This window comes from Antechinus flavipes, chromosome 3 (assembly GCF_016432865.1).
Source record: "Antechinus flavipes isolate AdamAnt ecotype Samford, QLD, Australia chromosome 3, AdamAnt_v2, whole genome shotgun sequence".
Taxonomy (NCBI): domain Eukaryota; kingdom Metazoa; phylum Chordata; class Mammalia; order Dasyuromorphia; family Dasyuridae; genus Antechinus; species Antechinus flavipes.
Genome location: NC_067400.1, coordinates 447,567,529 through 447,587,835, shown reverse-complemented (window position 1 = coordinate 447,587,835; position 20,307 = coordinate 447,567,529). Strand labels below are relative to the sequence as shown.

The 20,307-nt window shown below is 35.0% G+C and overlaps 1 protein-coding gene across 5 annotated transcripts in view; it reads right to left on the bottom strand.

Annotated features, from left to right (window-relative positions):
- The window catches only part of DCLK1 (doublecortin like kinase 1), a 393,205-nt gene that overhangs the window by 91,962 nt on the left and 280,936 nt on the right, over positions 1–20,307 (bottom strand). For 3 of the 5 annotated variants that reach the window (XM_051986464.1, XM_051986465.1, XM_051986469.1), the window contains exons 5-6: positions 19,286–19,402; positions 4,894–4,988 (exon numbers count right to left, since the gene is read on the bottom strand). In XM_051986464.1, coding sequence (XP_051842424.1) covers positions 4,894–4,988; positions 19,286–19,402 — 212 coding nt within the window. Of the gene's footprint in view, positions 1–4,893; positions 4,989–5,956; positions 6,222–19,285; positions 19,403–20,307 lie in introns of those variants that run through there. The other 2 variants (XM_051986468.1, XM_051986467.1) reach the window with 2 other exon arrangements.

Sequence of the window (20,307 nt, the reverse complement as noted above, 5' to 3'; positions counted from 1 at the left end):
CCTTCCTCCCTCTATCGCCTTTTTTCTCTCCCTCCCTTCCTCCCTTCCTCCCTTCCTTCCTTCCTTCCTTCCCTCTTCCTTCCATCCTTTCTTTTCTCCCTCCTTCCCTCCCTTCCTCTCTTTTTCCCCTTCTTCCTTCCTCCTTCCCTTTCCTTTCTCCCCTTTTCCCTCTTCCTTTCTCCCTTCCTCCTCTCCTTCACCTCCCTTCCTTCCTCCCTCTTTTCCTTCTTTCCTTCCTTCCTTCTTTCCTTCCTTCCTTCCTCCCTCTTTTCTTCCTTCCTTTCTTCCTTCCTTCTTTCCTTCCTCCCTCCTTCCCTCCCTCCCTTCCTTCCTCCCTTCATTTTTCCTTCCTTCCTCCCCTTCTTCCTTCCTCATTCCCTCCCTTATTCCCTCCCTCCCTTCCTCTCTTCCTCCTTTCCTTCTTTCTTCCTCTTCCTTCCTCCCCTTCTTCCCTCCCTTCCTTCTCTCCCTCCCTCCCCCTCTTCCTTTCTTCCTCCCTTTATTTCTTCTTCCCTCCCTTCCTCCCTCCTTTCTTCCTTGTTGTTTTGCTTAGAAAGGAAATATGGTTGCTTCACAAAATACATTGCCAGGAGCTTAAGCTCACTAGATTCACAGAGGACATTCAACAATTTCTGATCCCAATATCACAGCTCAGTTGCTGCCATTACATATGTTGTGGATCTCACAAATGTGGCTTTGAAATTTTGCCTTTACAGAGGATGAAGAATACAAAACTTCTTTCTCTTTCTCAGTACCATTTTCCCCTAAGTCTACATCAACCATATTCTTCTTCCTTTATAATTCACCTCCCTCCCCCATTCTTTACTGGATCTTTCTCTATTGGTAGCTTGGCAACCAGTTCACTTCAGCTGAGTATGTGTCTGGAGTAGGCTTCATTTCTACTTTGTAACACCCACTCCTAGCATCATCAGACTGATCAGATAATCTACAAAATTTACAAAAGCCAGAGATGTGGGAGCATAATGGGTAGTTTCATTCAATTTACACAATATAACATGTTTTGGCCTGATATATTGACATGGGAATAAAAAAGGTCACTGATGGTAGTAGGGTATTGTATAATTCAGCATCAGGAATTTGTAAATAACAAAATGAATGAATATATGTGCTAAAATCAGATTAGATATATCTATAGACAAAATATTTCATATATGACCAAGAAGGAAAGCATCTGATGAAATAATTGTAAAAAGGTCAATCTACAAACATAACAAAAAAGTTCTGAATAGTAACATGATTTAGAAAAAAGAAGAAAAAAAAAGAAATCTAATGAAAGAAGGATTAATAAAGATACGGACATCATCTTATCCTATTTATTTTTAGTTAAAAATAGAAGTTTAGGGGCAGCAAGATATCTCAGTGGATAGAACACCCTGGAGTCAGGAGGACCTGAATTCAGATTGGACCTCAGACACTTAACACTTACTAGCTATGTGACTCTGTGCACTGAACCCCAACTGCCTTGCAAAAAAAGCAAAAATAGAAATTTAATTTATTTTGTTGTTGTTTTTAAAGAAGCCAAATAATTTTATGTGCCTTTAAAGAATAAATTTGCCAAGTACTATTGGCTTGAGTTTTTGTGTTTCAAAATGATATGTGTATATGTGTGTGTGTGTGTGTGTGTGTGTGTGTGTGCGCGCGCGCGTGTGTTAGGGGTGAAGGTTCTGAAGTAGATCCATTTTTCTCAACCTTGTTGCTAAGCAACACAAGTGGAGAAGTAGAAATAGCTGTTTTCAAATTTGCAATGAAAAAGAGTTAATTTATTCTTTCAAGTTCTTCTTTTAGCACATACCATTCTTCACTTATTTTAGAATATCCTGAATAGCAATTTATCCAATAGCTCAAGAACATTATATCTGGAAAAAATCCATTTTTAGGGATATTCTCCTCCCATTTAAACTGGTCAGGGTCATGTGATACAATTGCCTGAGAGGGACAGAATTCTAAGTACAATTAGCTGGAGAGCATCTTCATTTATGGGTATGGTACATGGAAGGAGAGAATATGTTGGAGGCCAATTAAGTTACAAGATTTGGAAGCTAAAAAATCCTCATGACTATCTTGCCTTTTCATTTAGCTTTTATATACATTCCATGCTCCTGATCCAAAAATGTTTTTAGATGGTGTTAAAGCATTCCTTTTGCCCAAAATATTTTACCAAGATACATATACTTGGTATTTAAAAGCAAAAGGAAAAAAATCTGTCAGAATCATTATATAATATTTCTAAGTATTGGTAATGTTAATTATATGATAAGCACTATAAAGATGCATCTGTTCAATAATCACAAAGGTTTTACTTATAAAAAAGAGAGGATTCTCCACTTCAAACAGACAAGAGTCATAATTGAGTCAGAAATATAGAAAGGCATGAAGAATTGCATTTCTATCTCTATCTAAGATGATCCTAAAGGGAAAAGTAGAACAAGGTACAAAACATTGCAAAGGCTTAATGATAAGGCACATAAAAAGAATCTCAAGTGTTGAGATGAGAGGTTAGGAATAGCAATTATTTGAAGGAGCCTTATCATTTATTTAATTTAAATAACTAGCTTTGGACTATGCTAATAACTCTGAGGGTTGGGCATCTGCACAGTGGTGTGAGGTGGGGTTTTTCTCCCCTCCCATCTTTAATAAAAAAAAGAAGAAAACACTTTTTATGAGGCATCTTGATTAGTGGAGAGCTACATTTTGAGATAGGAAAGGCAGATTCATATCTCATTCTTAACACTAGATCACAGAAGAGTTATTTAATTTCTCAGTTTTCTCTTGAGCATAATAAAAATAATAAAAAATAATAATAATACCAGTATCAGCTGCCTCACAAGGCAAAGACCCCAAGGCCAAATAAATAAATTTTTGGAAAGTGCCTCACAAAATAAAGTTAGGAAAATCAGCTATTAGGATTATTACTATGTGAGGATCCTTCATATGAGATAACTTAGAACTCTTTCAGGCCATGTTTACAAGAAAAGAATGAATACCATCTCCTCATAGATACACCTTTGATATGAAATGATACTCATTTGGTTGGATCTTTTTAAAGTGATTCCATAAATATAAATGAATCCATTGCCTAGGGGAATATAATTTAAAAGGCTAAGTCAATGCAGCCAAGAAGACTACAATAAAAATAGTCCAGCTGAACTTTCATATAATAAATAATTCAGCTGAACTTTCATATAATCCTTCTGAACTGGAAGAGACTTTGAAAGATTATCCAGTCCAACTTAAACATTTTGTAGATGAGGAAACTGAGGTGTTGGAAGGTAATGTTTTGCCCAAATTCATGTTGTAACAAGGTAGCTGGATTAAACTCCAAGTTTACTGACTTCCAGGACATTTTTCTTTCCAAAACACTATGCTTTTTACATTTTAATTACTCTTAAAAGGCTAAAAATGAGCATAGCTCATTAGTCCATCCCTACCATTTTATAGATGAGGGAACTGAGACCCAGAGAGTTGAAATGACCTACTCTAAGTCATATAGTAAGTGATAGAATTGAGATTCAAATCTAAGTCTTTTGATACCCCAAAAAAGCATCTCTTCCACTGTATGCTGTTCAAAACAACAGTCTATTGAATGATATCAAATAAAATTACATCTTTGGTGTCATAGACAAAAAAGCAGAAAAAATCCCCAACAACCCAACGAAACTCACCAATTATTTTGTAACTTAAGTTTTTAACTTTTCAACTATCCTGGCATTATGTAGTGGACTCATATAGACAAAATGAAAAGAAATGAAATGACTTTTGGATGTGACTAAAGAGTGTAGGTCAGAAGTATGAGGTTTACTTTAAAGTAGAGAAACAAAAAACAACTAACCCCAAAATCCAGTAACTTAAAGCAGTAATCTCTAAAGGACTTCATTTGCTGAAATCAATGCTGTTTAGTTGTATATTGTGTTTTAACAGAAAACCTCCCAAGAGTCTGTTCCCATTTTAAAAGCAGAAACATTAAATTACTCATCCTTCTATTTCATCCTTCACAAATCTCCTCCCCTTTCTTTTGTTCTAATACTTTGATTGGAGCCAAGAGTACAAAAAGGATAGCTTATGGAAAGGGGTAGTTAAATATCTGTTGAATGACTTAATGGCTGACCTTCATCCCTCATTTCTGTTATACTGATATAACTAGCAATGCTTCCCACAATCTTCACTTAACCTCAAGTCACCTGCTCATTCCTTCCTGATATAATCTTAAGATTCCAGCTCAGTATACAGGTTGAATTGATACAGAATTATTACATAGGAAATGGGAGAAGAGGTGGAACCAAACTATACCATAACCACAACAGTAAAAACATTGCAAGCAGTAACATTCTTTCAAAAGAGAAGGTGCTTCATATAGGTTTCATTCACAAAACAGGTCTCCCCCTAGGGATAGCTTACAACTCACTGTTTTTCTGACCCAGGCCATATTGGAACATACTTTTTAACATAATGAAACAAGTTACTATCACCACCAATTTCATTCAATCTGCCAGGCTTTCATGCTTCCTTAAAGGAGACATGGCCAGTTTTTACAAGTAATAGCACAGGTAACAATAACAAAGGATAACAAGCATAAGTATCTCCAAGCTCTCTGTCTGGTAACTAGGGATGGACAGCAGGAAAAGGAGGAAAAACATTTAAAATGAAGCACCAACACTTTCCTCTCAAAGAGAAGCCAATTCTGGAATTTTTTTTTAAAGATAGAAAGCTTCTGTGTCCTAGTTGTTCAGTGATACTAAGCCAGACATTAAGAGAATAGTAGTGGCTAATCTCCAATACCAGTACTTCCCTTGAATAAGCAATACCTATATTCCAGCTTCTCCACCTGATGCTCAGCATGTCTTACTTACAAAGAATTTTCCTTTATTTCCTTACCCTCTGCTTCCGCAAGCTTCCTGGGCTGGTTGGAGATGGGCTTGGAGATTTCCCAGAACGGGGAGTTGAGAGCTGACTACCAGGGGTTCCATTAACTAGAAATGCAAAGAATCAGAAAGAGAAACAAAAATGACACTTTAAACATTTTTCATATGAATTCATCCTTTCAATACACAAACATCAGTTAAAGTTCTTGGTACTTTATCTTAAAGTCAATTGCATCAGCCTTTGGGGTGCTGGCAAATAACTTTGTTCAGAAAGTCAGTAATTCTCCCAACCTGGTATTTAAAATAGCAGGAGTTTACATAGCGGTTAAATATCAACGCAATTTTAGTACAAAATACATTTTGAACAAACTACTGGCAATATTTCTTTTAACTGCAAAGTACTTGTGCCATCAGGAGATATTAGGAATGTGGACTAGTGGTTACTCATAGTACACCTTATAATGGACTGAGATGCTTTGGTTGTCATTGATAAAACTGCCTGGGGTATTGGTCAGAAATGAACTTTAGCCTTGTTTGCAAGGGACACACAGTGATTTACTTGTGAAAATGAATTACTGTGACTGAAAATTAACTTTTCACTCTCTGCACTTGATAAGCCTGAAACATCAACTCATTATAGACAGACTCCATTATAGAAATATTTACCAGGTAGAACATAAAATAATTTGCCATTGACCCTTGTACTCACATCACAGTGTGCCTTGGTGTCTCATGAAAATAAAAGCTTCCTTCAAATATTTAAATGCTCCCCAACATTAACATTTTTTCCCTTTCCCAAGATTTCTACACAATGATCAATAAATTGAACTGAAGACACACATGTCAAGTAAGTTTTCTTTTTCGTTTTTGTCTAAAACCATCTCTTCAAAGTGACCCAAACATTTCAAGAAATGTGAGCTAAAATCACTTCAGCTATCTCTCTTTTACAATCAATGAATGATAGTAATACAATACCACAGGCAAGAAAAGGGATTCAGTAAATAAACACACATTATTTCAGAATGGCACACAACACATTTTTGCACAAGTGGAATCAAGAATGAATTTAAACTTACCTTCTATGAGTTCTAACATGGACACAGTCTTAGGGTTTTAACCTGACAAAATAACAAAAGGAACAATCCTCTCCCAGCTCTAAGCCAAGCTATAGTGGAGATGGAGAGCCGTGGGATTAGTTAAGGATAGCTAAGGCTGCTCACAGAACAAGCTGAATGAGATGCAGGATTCATCAGCAGATGCCTATTCTGCGTAAGGCTGACGTCTTTGGAGCAGAAGTGGGAGGTGCAGGTGCTGTCTTAGGGCTACATCAAAGGTGTCAATTAAGCATAATGCCACCAATTCCAAGTGCCAAGCCATCTCTACCCCCATCCTGATACCAGAAAGCCCCCATAAACCCAAGCAATCTCAAATGTTGTACACTGAATCATAATGAAATGCCTTTGGGGGCAATATACACAGTGACTCATCTGAAAAAATTAAAATGACAATAACTTTTGTAAAACCTTTGCTGACTAGGATCTACTGGCTAATAATTATTTCATAAAAATTCAGTACAAGCTAGCATGCTTATTGAATTAAAAAAACATTAAATATGTTTGCAAAAGCACCTATTTCATTTGAGAAACAAGCAAGATTTTTCTTTTCTTTTTATTTCTTTTGCCATTAGCCTGATGTAGGTTATTTTTGCTTTGAAGATGCTTCTGGGGCTTTTTCTTTAATTTGTATATTATCCTGGCATCATACAAAAGGGGATCATTAAGGAAATCTTTAATTTACCAGCATTTACATCTCTCTCTCTCTCTCTCTCTCTCTCTCTCTCTCTCTCTCTCTCTCTCTCTCTCTCTCTCTCTCTCCCTTTCTCCCTATCTCTCTCTGTCTCTCTCTTTGTCTCTCTGTCTCTCTCTGTCTCTCTCTCTCTCTCTCTCTCTCTCTCTCTCTCTCTCTCTCTCTCTCTCTCTCTTTCTTCACTAGATGCTTAGATAAAAGTTTCCACACAGTTATGGGAGAAATACTGAATGGTGTGACTCAAGGAGGCAAGAGAAGTCAATAGCATTTGTTAAGCTCTCACTATGTGCCGGGGCTCAATGCTAAAGGATTCTCTATAGTCATCAACACTCCTGGTTGGATAGTTGGACCATGTCTCCTTCTTTCCTGTCTACCCCTGGGCAGGAACTTTACACTGCCAAAATGGCACATACAGATAGGAAATAGACAACTGAGGAAATGTTTAGACGCTTATGGCAACATTTTCTTTCTTAAGAGCTCTTATTTAATAAAATTAGTTAAAATAAGGGAAAAAACTCAAAGAACTCCAGGTAGACTTTATAAGTATATATCACATATGAGGGGGTTCTCACCAAGGTTTCATTTCCTTATCTGTCCCTGCTAGAAAAGATTTTCTTTACTTCTTAATGTCACTGGAATTCATTCTTTTATTTGTTCCTTTCATTTCCTTTTTCTCTTTTCTGATAAAGCCTCAGGAGTCCTACTTCTACTGCTGTGGTGAAGTGCAGAACAGAAGGAAGATGAGTCTCTACTAATTTTTCCAGAGTGTCACCAGGGAGAAATATGTTTCTGGCATTCAACTTGAAACTCAGGATCATTTTTCACATACATCCTAATTTATGGCTGGAATTTGAAATATCCTGAGAATCATGACTTAACTATAGTTTGCACAAGTGGACCTATCTTTAGTCTATCTTTGAATCTTCATTGTAATTTATGCTGAAAAATTCTTAGTACCAACTGACCACCTGAAAAATGAATTTTTGCAATATAACCTGATCATAAATTGGAAACTATCTCTATTTTTAGGGTCAAAATTTACGCTGACAATCTTGCTTTTGTCTGTTTAACATCTCTGAATCTATAGTCTACACTTCTGTTTGACAGGCTGAATAATTTTTCAGGAGAAATACCATATGACATACTGTTAAATGATTGTTGGGATGAATAATCTTATTATATGAGTAACTTTGACACATACAATGAACACATTTGTTTTTTTTATCATATGATGCCAATGGTTCCAAAATGCCAATATAAAAAAGAATGTCTATGCACCTCATTAAAATTCAACATATCAAGTCTGGTACAGCCAAGAGTACAATTAGTTACTTCATTTAGGCAACAATCTGTCTTAATAATTTAGTCTGATGTCATTAAACAAATCTATTGACTAGCCAATCAATCAACAAGCATTTTTTAAAATGCTATCTCATCTACTGTGACATGTCAGGTATTGTACTAGTTCCTGAGGATAAAAAACAAAAAAAAAACAAAAAAAGCCATTTATATTATCAAGGAGGTTGCTTTCTATCAGAAGGGTCAGCATGTGCATAAATAAGTACATATAGAATAAATAGAAATTATTTTTCTCAGTGAAGGTATTAGAATTTAGAAGGATTAGGAATAGTTTCTTATAGAAGTTGGTGTTTAGAGGAAATAAGGGATTATTTTGGGTCATACTGTGCATGTATTTACAATCCATTCTCTCTTTACCACAGCCTCTTTTGTTCCCTAATTCTACTCAATGAATGAGAAATACTAGCTTGGATCACTACAAAGTTACCATTTGTATAATTGGTTACTCAAGGACTTCAGAGGAAGACTGGTATCGAAGTAACTTCTGAAACCATGTGTTTATCTTTGAACTCAACATCATATTTAATTTTCAGGAGAACTGGATGTTAAGTAACAACTAACATAAATCAGTTGAATAAACCTGAAAGATTTTGCTGCCCTCAGTTTCCCTTTTGAAGTCTCTAATCTTTTCTTCTATCATCACACCAGGAAGATGTTGCTGCTATCCTTTAAAAAAATGAGTCAATAGCTCTCTGTCCTTATGTTTTAATCCAGAGGATCAGTGGATAGACTCCTAGGCCTAGAGTCAGAAGAGCTGAATTCAAATCCAATCTTGGACACTTCCTATCTATATGACTCTGGGCAAGTCATTAGCCTCTGGCTGCCTGACAAAAGAATCCACTGGATCAATTGGAGAGGCAACAGCAAATCACTCCAATAATCTCTGCCAAGTAAATCCCATTGATAGTATTAGCATGTCATGGTCCACATGATCCACAGACACAACTGAACAAAACAACAAAAATCAATTTGCAAAAGCTTATTGTATTTCAGGATTGTCCTTCAAGGATGATATGAAACTATTGAAGAAGGAGGAGATGGATGTCTTCCCTCTTTTAGTTCCTTATAGTATCGGATCAAAGTACTATAAACATTCTCACATTATTTTATGAGGTCTTTGACTCATGAAGTAGCTTCTGAGACAGCCATTTATTTAAGGATTCTCTAGCACTGCCAACACCTTCAATGGAATTATTCTAGGATAAATGATGGAGTTGAGCTCAAGGGTGTTGAACATGAAAAAGGCATGCCTGACAATAGTCTGTCTTCCCAACAAAAGAAAATGGAGCCCATTACTCTTTGTTGATAGAATGGGTACATGGAATTTTTGCATATCTCAGACAAAGTAATTGTTGGTAAGTATACCAAGGAAATTTCTTTTTGGGTGTATTCAATAAGATAGCATATCAATATGGAGACTGATAATTTTTCTGTGTGAGCACTTTGTGCCCTATCTTGTTCATAAAAGTCAGGTCAGGATTAACTCCCTGCAACTCAAAAGCAAAGTGGTCACTTTAGAAAACACATAAGGATGAGTGACTGGTACAACCTATATATAAAGATGATTGATTCTCTGATAAAATATTTGATGAGAGATCTCTTATATATCTGACAAATTGCATTGGGTAAATTAATAAAAGGCTATTGTCTTCACTTACATATTGCACAAGACAATATGTAAGTGCAATATATGTGCAAGTTTCAAATATAAATGAAGTAAAATTTGAATTGTTAAATAAGAGGCAATTTTAGGAGTTTAGGATACAAATGTGATTAAAGGTGAAATGCAGGGATTACACAGAATGGTCCTGCAATCAGAGTGAAAAATCATTCACCATCTGTGACCTAATCCTTTTGTGGCTAACATCTAATTCACAGAGGTACAATGCAGAAGAATTAGGATATTTATATAAGTAGAAAGGCCAAGAAGCTTTCAATGTCTTTTTTGTTTTAATGATGACTAAGTATAAGCCATAAATATATGCTGACTTCTTAATTAATCTGTTGATAATTTCATAGTGATACATATTTTTTATTCCAAATGGCTGGGAGAATGTATTCGTTAATGAAGAAAGAGGCTTAAAGGGATTTTGGAGAACAGTGAGGAAAAAAGCCCTAGACAAGGGTTCTCAATCATTTTTGGGGTCATGGAGCCCTTTTTGGCAGCCTGGTGAAGCTCCTTATTAGAATCATGTTTTTAAATTCATAAAATATATAGGATTACAAAGAAAACCAATTATAATGAAATAATTATCAATATATAAAAAACCCACTAACAAATTCACGGACTACATGTTAAGAATCGCTGTCCCACTAAATTTGAGTAACAGAAAGAGCACTGGATTGATGAGTAAAAGATAGTTAAAACTTTATGAATAGTGAGACCAAATACTTTTCTTGTCTAAACTTTGTTTATCCTTCTTTCTTGCAGTACAATATTCTACACACAATAGACAAAAACTGCATGTTTGTTGGATTGAAGTAGTTTTGTTTCTGCTATTGCATATTATGACATCAGTTAAGTTGCTTAGCCTATTATTTACCCATCCTGGAAATCAGTTTTCTCATCTGAAGAAAATGAGGGGGTTGAACTAGTTATTCCTTCTAATTATTAGATTCTAAGTTGGAAAATGAGGTGAGCTTTTTCTTCATCAAGTCCTGAATCAGCCACCTCCAAATCATGCTGTTTGTATTCCCTATAGCATCCTTTCTACCTCCCATGAGAGCTCTGAACTATGCCCCTATGAAACTGGTATCTGAGAGATAAGTTTCTCCTTTGTCTTGTCCCAAGCGAGACTTCCACAATAGTTCCCCATTGTCACATGTTACAGGACATAATCCTGCTGTGCATTTATTTTTGTCTCCTTACTTATGTCTTTTTCTCTAGCTTATAGTACCTATCTTGTTTGTGAAAATCAGATGAGATATCAGAGGTCTTCAAGAAGAATGAATTATCTTACTTGTCATTTTACAATATAAACTTGAGAGAAGGAACTGTCTTTTTTGTATTCCCAGGGCTTAGCATACTGACACATAAAAAACACTTAATGAGTGATTTGTCTATTTGGCTTCGTATATATATACATAAATATTTTTCATGATTTGTTTCTTCCATTCTCTCTTCCCATTATCATCAACAAATACATTTACTATATATCTGTTTTCATGAATTTCTTTTCCAAGCCCTGTACAAACTCTATGTAGTCCTTTCTTATATAACATAATAATAATAATAGTTAACATTTATATAGCACCCACAATTTACCAGGACATGTGCTTTATAAACATTTCATTTTATCCTCACGAAAATCTAAGGATATAGGTACTATTATCATCCTCATTTTATAGTGAAAAAAATTGAGACAAATGGAAGTTGTGATTGCCCAGGTTTCCATAGCTACTAACTGTCTAAAGATCGGTGTTCCTTGTTTCAAGTCCAGCATTCTATCCATATTGCCATAGCAAAGACTTGGACAATGATAGTAAAGATATGCAGATAAATAAATAGTTGTTGAAATAAAACAACAACAAAAAAATAAAGGTATCCTTATGAAGTTTGATAAGAGGCCAGAGTATTTTTGTAGGTTTCAGTTATTAAATTTATATCCAAGAAAAATAAGAACCTCTCTTCTCATTGCTCAGGATGAACCAAGGGAATAGTTTTAGTCATGGCTCCTATTCCTTTCTGTCCTTATCTTCTGTTACCTCACACTGGTACTTAACAGTATGAATCACTTAATCTTTCTTTATTTTCTTTTCTTCCATAATGAGTCACATAGCCTTCCTGTGTTATAACTTTCTAATCTTTCCATTTTTCTAGCTTCTTTCTCTAATTAAACAGAGATATACTTGAAGATTCAGTTCCTAATCCAACTTGCTTTTTGCTCTTCATACTTTCTCTTCATGAATTCATGCAGTTGTAGGGGTTTCAATTAACACTTCTATCTATGTCACTGACTTCCAATTTCCTCTTTCTGTCCTCAACCATTTCCCAGAGTTCTGTTCTTGCATATTTTACTTTCTATTAGATATTTCCACATGGATCCAAAATGAAACCAAAAACTGAAACCATCACCTTTCCACTCTTCCTTATTTCCACAAATGTGTCCCTCTCCCCAACTTTTTTGCATATACTATTATCTTCCTGTTCTTGCATATCCTACTTTCTATTAAATATTTCCACATGGCTCCAAAATGAAACTAAAAACTGAAATCATCATCTTTCCACCATGCTCCTTATTTTCACAAACTTGTCCTTCTTCCCAACTTTTTTGCATCTACTATCTTCCTACTCTTCCCTGCTCATACATTAGAAATAAATTTTTTACTCTTCCTTTTCCCTCACCCCATACATTAAATCAAGTGTCGTTTGACACTTTTTCTTTTTTTAATATTTTATTTTATTTTATAATAACTTTATATTGACAGGATCCATGCCAGGGTAATTTTTTTTTACAACATTATCCCTTGCACTCGCTTCTGTTCCGATTTTTCCCCTCCCTCCCTCCACCCCCTCCCTTAGATGGCAAGCAGTCCTATATATGTTAGATATGTTGCAGTATATCTTAGATACAATATATATTTGCAGAACTGACAGTTCTCTTGTTGCACAGGGAGAATTGGATTCAGAAGATAAAAACAACTCGGAAAGAAAAACAAAAATGCAAATAGTTCACATTCGTTTCCCAGTGTTCTTTCTTTGGGTGTAGCTGCTTCTGTGTTTGACACTTTCTACATGTTATAGCATTTCTACATGTTACAGCATCATAGGAAAAAAGATTATAGAATTAGAACTACAAGAGATCTTAATGGCCACCAAATTCTATCTTATCATTTAAAATATGAGAAAAATGAGGCACAGAGTTACTCTGCATCACACAAATAGTAAATGATTGAGATAGGATTTGAACTTGTTCATGTCCTTCTGATCTAATGTCAGCATTTTGTCCACAAAATTATGCCATTACTCCATGTCCAGTTCCTTTACCCCCTAGTTAAGGATTCATATTTTCTAGAAAATGCTCTGTTTCCATCTGATCTCCTTCCCTCTGCTTTTATTTGTTTTTCATACAATTATTTATAAAATAATAATATTAACTCTTCTATCCAGAATGTCCCAAAAGTCTTAGTGTAATCTCAGGCTTTACAAAGCTTTCTTTTCTTATAAAGGAGCTTCCCCCCACTTCTATTCCTTCCTACAAAGCTTTGTGAAGCTTATTACTATGCTGAAAGTGGGACAATATGTATATCTGTTAATTTCATACGGTTGTGAGAATGGAGTCCGAAAAGAGTTAAGAGGTCATTGAGTCATTGCATAAACCTTAAAATGCTAAAATAATATCACCTGACATTTATTTAGCACTTTAAGGTCACAGAGTCAGAGAATTTTAGAGTTTGCAAGAAGCTCAGTGATTACCTGCTCAAAAAGGAATTCCCTTCATCACATACCTGACAAGTGGTCATCTCACTTCTCTTGAAGACCTCCAGTATCTCATCTCATTCTCATAACAAGTTAACAAGATAGGCATTATAAATATCATTATACCTATTTCATAGATTAAGAAACAGAGGCTCACATAAATGACTTGCTCAGGTCATGGTAAATAGGGGAGAATGATTTGAATCTAGTGAGGTCTCCTGACTTATAGTCCAGGGTTCCTTTTACTAGAATAAGCTCTTCTTCCATGTAAGTATAATGATGTCTTTTTGTTAATATTCAACAGATTGTCTGGCTTCCTATCGAGCCATAATCTAAGCAAAACAGATAGCAAATCTGTTTATGTTTTTGTCCTTGTCTCTGAACCCCTATATTGTTTTAGTGTCCATTTGACCTCACCTTCACAGCATGTAAGATGCAGCTACATAGCATGGCGACTAAAAACAAAGGTATAAGAATTCAGAGATCCAAAATAAGGGCTGTCATCCAAAGTCATTCCTTTTGGAGGTTAGACATATAGTCTAATAGTACTTAAAAGCTTTTTAGAACTTACATATTTACCTTCAGAGCTAAGTAATAAGCCAAATATGAAAATCAGTCTTCTTGTGAGTCACAATTTGTTCTTTTTCAAAAACAGTATTAATGCAACTTGATGATCAAACTTGGCTCCATATGACTTTTGGCTATACCCAAACATTAATTTCATCCCCAGAGGACAAACATTTGCCACCAATGGGAATATGTAAAAGGATATATTATTAATTCTGAAGAAAATTAATTGTAAGAAAAATCTCCAAAGCTGCATTGTTGAAATAGTATATATCTTTCCAGTGCCATCTACTTTGGACAAGACCGCTGATGTTAACAGGGATATATAAGTTCTGGTACTTGTTAAAAAGATCAATCATGTTATTTTATGGACACTTTCCATATTTTCTTCCTCTACTTCTTTGCTACCAGGGATTGCACAAAATTAATGGGAAAATCGTCATAGCACCACCCTGTTGAGGATGACTGGGGTAGAGAACATACTATTTGAATAAATAAATCTGAAACCCCCAAATCTCTCCCTCCCTCACCCTCCTAAACACCAGGCTTCATGAAACTCATTGATTCATCAATGTTAGTAAAGAGTGGGAAAAGACGATGGGAGGGTAAGGCCTCCCTTTTCAAGGGAGACAATAATTTGGCACTATTTTAGAAAGTAAAACATAGGATCACAATTTTAAATTTGGAAAGGTCTTTAAGTCCATCTAGTGAAACTCTTTCATTTTATAGATGAAGAATCCAAATGCTCAGAGAAGTTAAGTAATTTTATAAACCACATAATTGGTTAAATATCTGAAATAGGATGCTGGAGAAAGGTACAAAGATTATTTCTAATTCTTCTCTTGAAACAAAATAGCTTTCCAATACAAATCCAAATTTCTATCCCAAATTAACCTTTAAAAGAAATCAGATATGAATGTTTTATTGTCTAATCTGTTGTTGTTATTCTATATGTATCCCCAAAACATAGATTTGCTATCTGTTTTGCTTAGATTATGGCTCGATAGGAAGCCAGACAATCTGTTGAATATTAACAAAAAGACATCATTATACTTACATGGAAGAAGAGCTTATTCTAGTAAAAGGAACCCTGGACTATAAGTCAGGAGACTCCACATCAGTGTGCTTTCTTTGAGACATAACTTCTTTCAGGATAGAGATTTACATTTTGATAATCCTTAAGCCACATTGAAAAGAGGCTTAAATACATTATTCATCAGCTACAGTTGATAATTTCCACAACCACAAAAAAGTGGAATGAACAAAGTTGACTAATTATCCAAGTGTGAATGAGAACCCATCAGAATTCATGTATCATCTTGGGGAACTAAGGGAATGTATAAGACTTTCCCCTACAAATAATCAACCCATGAAGAATTTTTTGTCTAAATGATAAAAAGTCCAGAAATGAAAACAGAAAAGAGATAAACATGTTTTTGTATACATTAACTATTATGACAGTGGAAAAAAAATAAAAATAAAAAAGTCACTTAGTGATAGGAGCTCTCATAAAAGTCCTATTAGTGTATATTGCTGTCTTATTTTTGAAGAGATTTTAAAATTTTCGATATATCTCTCTCTTTTTCTATCTAGATAAAAGTTTTAGTTAGCTTTGATGCTATATGGACTACATTTTCCATATGAAATAATAATGCCCCACAAATGCCTATGAATTAATACTCATTCACATATCACAATATGTCCACTCCATCCCTTCTTTTAATATTGACAAAACAACTTCATGAGTTTCTTTAGATGGATTACCAGACTCTAGCAATGAGTTATTCAGATCTCTGCCTTCTTTACTTTTCCCCACACTACTTTCATTTTGACCATTTTAGGAATTGTTAGCAGTACCAAAGGAAAGAAAATAAAAAGCTAGCATAACAAAAAATTAAGTCAAGTGAAATAGTATCATTTTTTTGTGGATGACACAGGAGATAAAAATGATGTGGGATTTCTAGCACTTTTACCTTAGTAATACATCTTCACATTGAGTCATTTGATCCTCACAATGATGCTGTGATATATTAGTTTAAAGTGATGGTATGATAAAATATTTTGATAAACAAGTTTACAAAAGTTTAATGGAGTTTTAATATAAACCAAAAGGAATAGGACATTGAAATTCTTTTAAATTGGTATTTTTTTTATTATTAGGGTCAAACTATTCAAGAATATTAATTGCAAGTCATATTTGCTGTCAAAGATTTAATTGGGTTTCAGTATCGCTTCTCACAAATGTAATTTGGAGGTTCATGACTTTGCACAGCTCTGCCTCACTTAAAATCTAATTCACTTACAAATTAAGATATCACTCTCCTGATATTATTAGACTTCTTGAAGAGCAGAGAATGAACAACACAAATACAAATGTAATTAGCCTTAACAATCATGAAGTATTGCAGGGATATAGATGGACCTTGCTAGCTTCCTTCAACACCTACATCAAAAGGGCCTTCCAAAAAATGTCTTTCCCATTTTCCATACTATAACCTACTGGTGCCTTCACTTTGAAGTTATTTTTGCCTCCCCTATAGGCATCTTTTGTGCACCTATTTATACTTAAATTGTTTTCCCCCATCAGAATTTATAATCCTCAAGGGAAAATATATTTTTTCTTTGTATCTCCAGTACTTAGTAGAGCGCCTGGTAAACACTTAAGTGCTTAATAAAGGCTTGGATAAAATCGATCAATGACTAGCATTATGTCTGCAAACTATACTTTTTGGATTTAAATTTTTTTGAATGCCTAAAAAAATTCTGTATTTTTGTACAGCTTGAGAGTTGTATACTTTTCTATTGTCAATAAAAAATTTACATGGCCACTTCAGGTGAAATGTGATCATTAACTAAAAAAAAACCTTGACTACCTTCAGTATAGATATTTTCCATATACTGACTTTGGTAGTAAAAGAAAGCAGTGACTCCATGAGTTATCCATATAAGTAGAAATGATCTCTTTTCCTCAGCCAGTGATGTAGTGAGTCCACATGAAGAGAACAGGTTTATTTTTAACAAGAAGGTTCCCTGCTCTCCAGGAACCTTGATCCTATCTAGACATAAGATTCACGATGGGGAAAGGATGCTGGATAAGCTTTTTCCTACCTGAACTGATTGGAGGTTACTAGTTTTTGGAAATTTGTAATTTAGACAACATGTTCTCTGGAGAACCCTGAGTAAATGCAGTTTGCAATAGAATCTTCCTAATCCAAATTCATGGGGAGAAAGCACAATGGAAGGAGTATTAGATTTGGAATTGGGGGATTCAGGCTCATAGCTTGACTCTGCCACTTATTTTTTTGTGACCCTGGACAAGTCCTTTTATTTCTCTGGGCACCAGTATTTTCAGCTACAAAATGGAATGGATTAAGTTAATCTCTGATAAATTAATATGGGTCATGGAGTCCACTACGAATGTTAAAGTATAAATTTTAGTTGTATCATATATTTATCATCCTTCTTAAAAGAACATCTGTTTCCAGTTTTATGTCACTAAAAGAATATATTATTTCATAAACAGCAGAACTCATTGCTGAAAGACTCTTCCCATTCTACATTCTTCAATAGGAGAGATGCTTAGAATAAATTTAAATCACAGAATATTTTAAAGATACGGTGCTCATATGGTCAGTCACTATGATCTGGGTTCAAATCTCATATTTTATTATTATTAATTAGTCTGATATTAATTAGTTGTTTGATCCTAGCCTCAGGAAACTTCCCAGGATTTATCTAAATCAGATTGGTTGCAGGAGTCCTGAAGAACTATAGTAGGGTGGCTACAATATTAGAGGAGAAAAGGGAGCATATAGGAGAGATGTTACAGAGATGCAATCGCCAGACCTTGGCAACAGATTGGATGGGGAGGGGGGGAGAGATCGTGAGGCATAAGAATAACTCTGAGATTCTGAATGGGAGGGAGCAGGAAGATAGCTCTCTATGACAGGGAAGGGGAGAGGCACATTTAAGAGACAAGATAATGAGGCCTGCTTTGGACATGTTTAGTCTAAGGAGGCTACTGAATTTTGATAAGCTTGAATTCTTGTGATGAGTTAATTAATATCTAATTCATTTTATTGATTCTGTTAATAAGTTTTATAAACATTTCTCTCCTTGATTTGTAATTAAAGTTGGATTGTTAATGATGCTAACTCTAAAAATACTTAAGTGGCAAATAAAAGGCCACTGTGGAAAAAAGAGTATTTGTTAAAAATCTCCATATACATATTACATGTTTCATTATAAACATACACAGAGTGAAAGACATCAGACATGTTTTTGTATTAATTGATTACAAATAGATCTTTTTCTAATACTTCCATATGAAATCATCTTAAGTTTTCTGGAAAACTGATTATGATGTGTTAATGAATTGTATAAAGTCTGCCATTTCATTGGTATATGGAACTCTTGATTCTTGGCAAATTATAGTCTGGATCTAGCACAGAAATTAAATGATTCACTTAGGGTGAGACAGTCAGGAGGTATTAGAGTATTCCTATGTCTAAAGCCATCTATTATGCTATACTCCATTTCAAGTATTATCAATCACTTATAATTATTTCCTCATAAATGCCATCAGTATCCCACATTATTTCACTCTTTATCATAATAACTTATGCATTATTCAGGTGAAAAGGAACCATTATTATCTAGGGAGGTGGTGGTGGTGGTGGTGAGAAAAAGACATGATGGTGGTTACTAGGATGACTTTTCTTAGGGCTGGGACTGGGTCTGGTTCAAGATGGGTAAAATTTTTCAATAGGTTGTTTGTCTTGATTCTCTGTTCTCTTCCCACCTGCTTTTGGGAGATTCCCCTCTATCTTCATGTTACCCGTGGGTGGCAAAAACTACAATTATGGGGCCTCATTTGGGAAGAATGTATACTCTTACTAATGGTTTTTCAAGCTTAACACAAAGGAATAAATCTAGTGGTAAAAGTTTCTGGAATCCTAATGAGTTGGTGGGGCAGTAATGGATAGATGGCTTTATATGGTCCCTCAAATGTTTTGGAAGTCCAGATTATCTACTAGATGATCTTTCCATCTGATATGCTTCCAATTTCCACAACTAACATGCTATCCTATAACAGATCTATGAAATAAACTATAACATTCTAAAATTGTAAACTGGAACTTTACACCATTTTATCAGTACCACACAAAGACTTCACACACCCACTATTCACTAGGATTCAAAAATTAAAGTGACAAGGACAGCTGTTTCGGAATAATTATCTTCATTACTTTACCTGAGCTGGTTGAAGCAGGGGATTTGCTGCGCCTTGATGGACCAGGACTCTTGGTGGTGCTTCTGCGGGATGTTGAAGCTATTTTGGTGTAGGAAGTGGATTTTACCACTCGACATTCTAAGGAATGGAAGATAAAAACAGATCATTGTTTAAAATTGTCAGTGATGACACAGGATTAAAATAGCTTTACATGAGAAAGGCACATTTAAACATAAGAACAAGCACTGGGTCAGACCTATGATCCATCTACTTGGGGATTTTTGTCTCTGACAATGGTGCTAAGGGTCATGTTGTGAAAGGACATAGATGTTTTCTCTGATATCAAAGTAAGCCTAACCATAAGCATAAAATTACTTTCATTCTGGGAAACAGTTGGGTAGAATAGCAACTGCATATAACAAATAATGAAGATAGCTAAAAGAGAGTTGCTATAGTTGCTAGTTTGTTTTCTTTATCCTATATCCTTAGGCATTCTTAATGTAGGCTCTAAGGGTCTGTGGATAAATTTCAAGGAATCTATTAACTTAGATGTGAGAAAAATTTTTAAAAAAATTTTCATTAACTGAAGTTAGTATTTCCCTTAGTTATTTTAAAACATTCTTTTGCGAAGTGGTCCATAGGCCAAAGGGATCCATGACTCACAACAGATGAAGAACTAGTAGTGTATAACAAAAACATAGTATATAGTTCTCTGTGTGTATGTTTTCCATCTATATTCTTATTTCTTCTAAGAAAAATGACAGAGGAAAAGTGAGCCTCGTAAATCAAAACATAAGCACCACTTTTGAGGTGACGCAAGTTTCTGTCAATTATGACAGGTCTGAGTAAAGTAAAACAAATTTGTTGTTTCTGGATAATCCTCTGGTGAAAAATAACCCCACCAGTAACTGCAGCTCTTCTCAGTTTGAGGGAAATAACACCATTTGCTCATAAGAGACAACAGTAAAATCAATGGAGAGGCAATATTGCCTTCCTACACTGACAGAGATGTTCAGATTAAAGCTTCTATACACCCACACAAT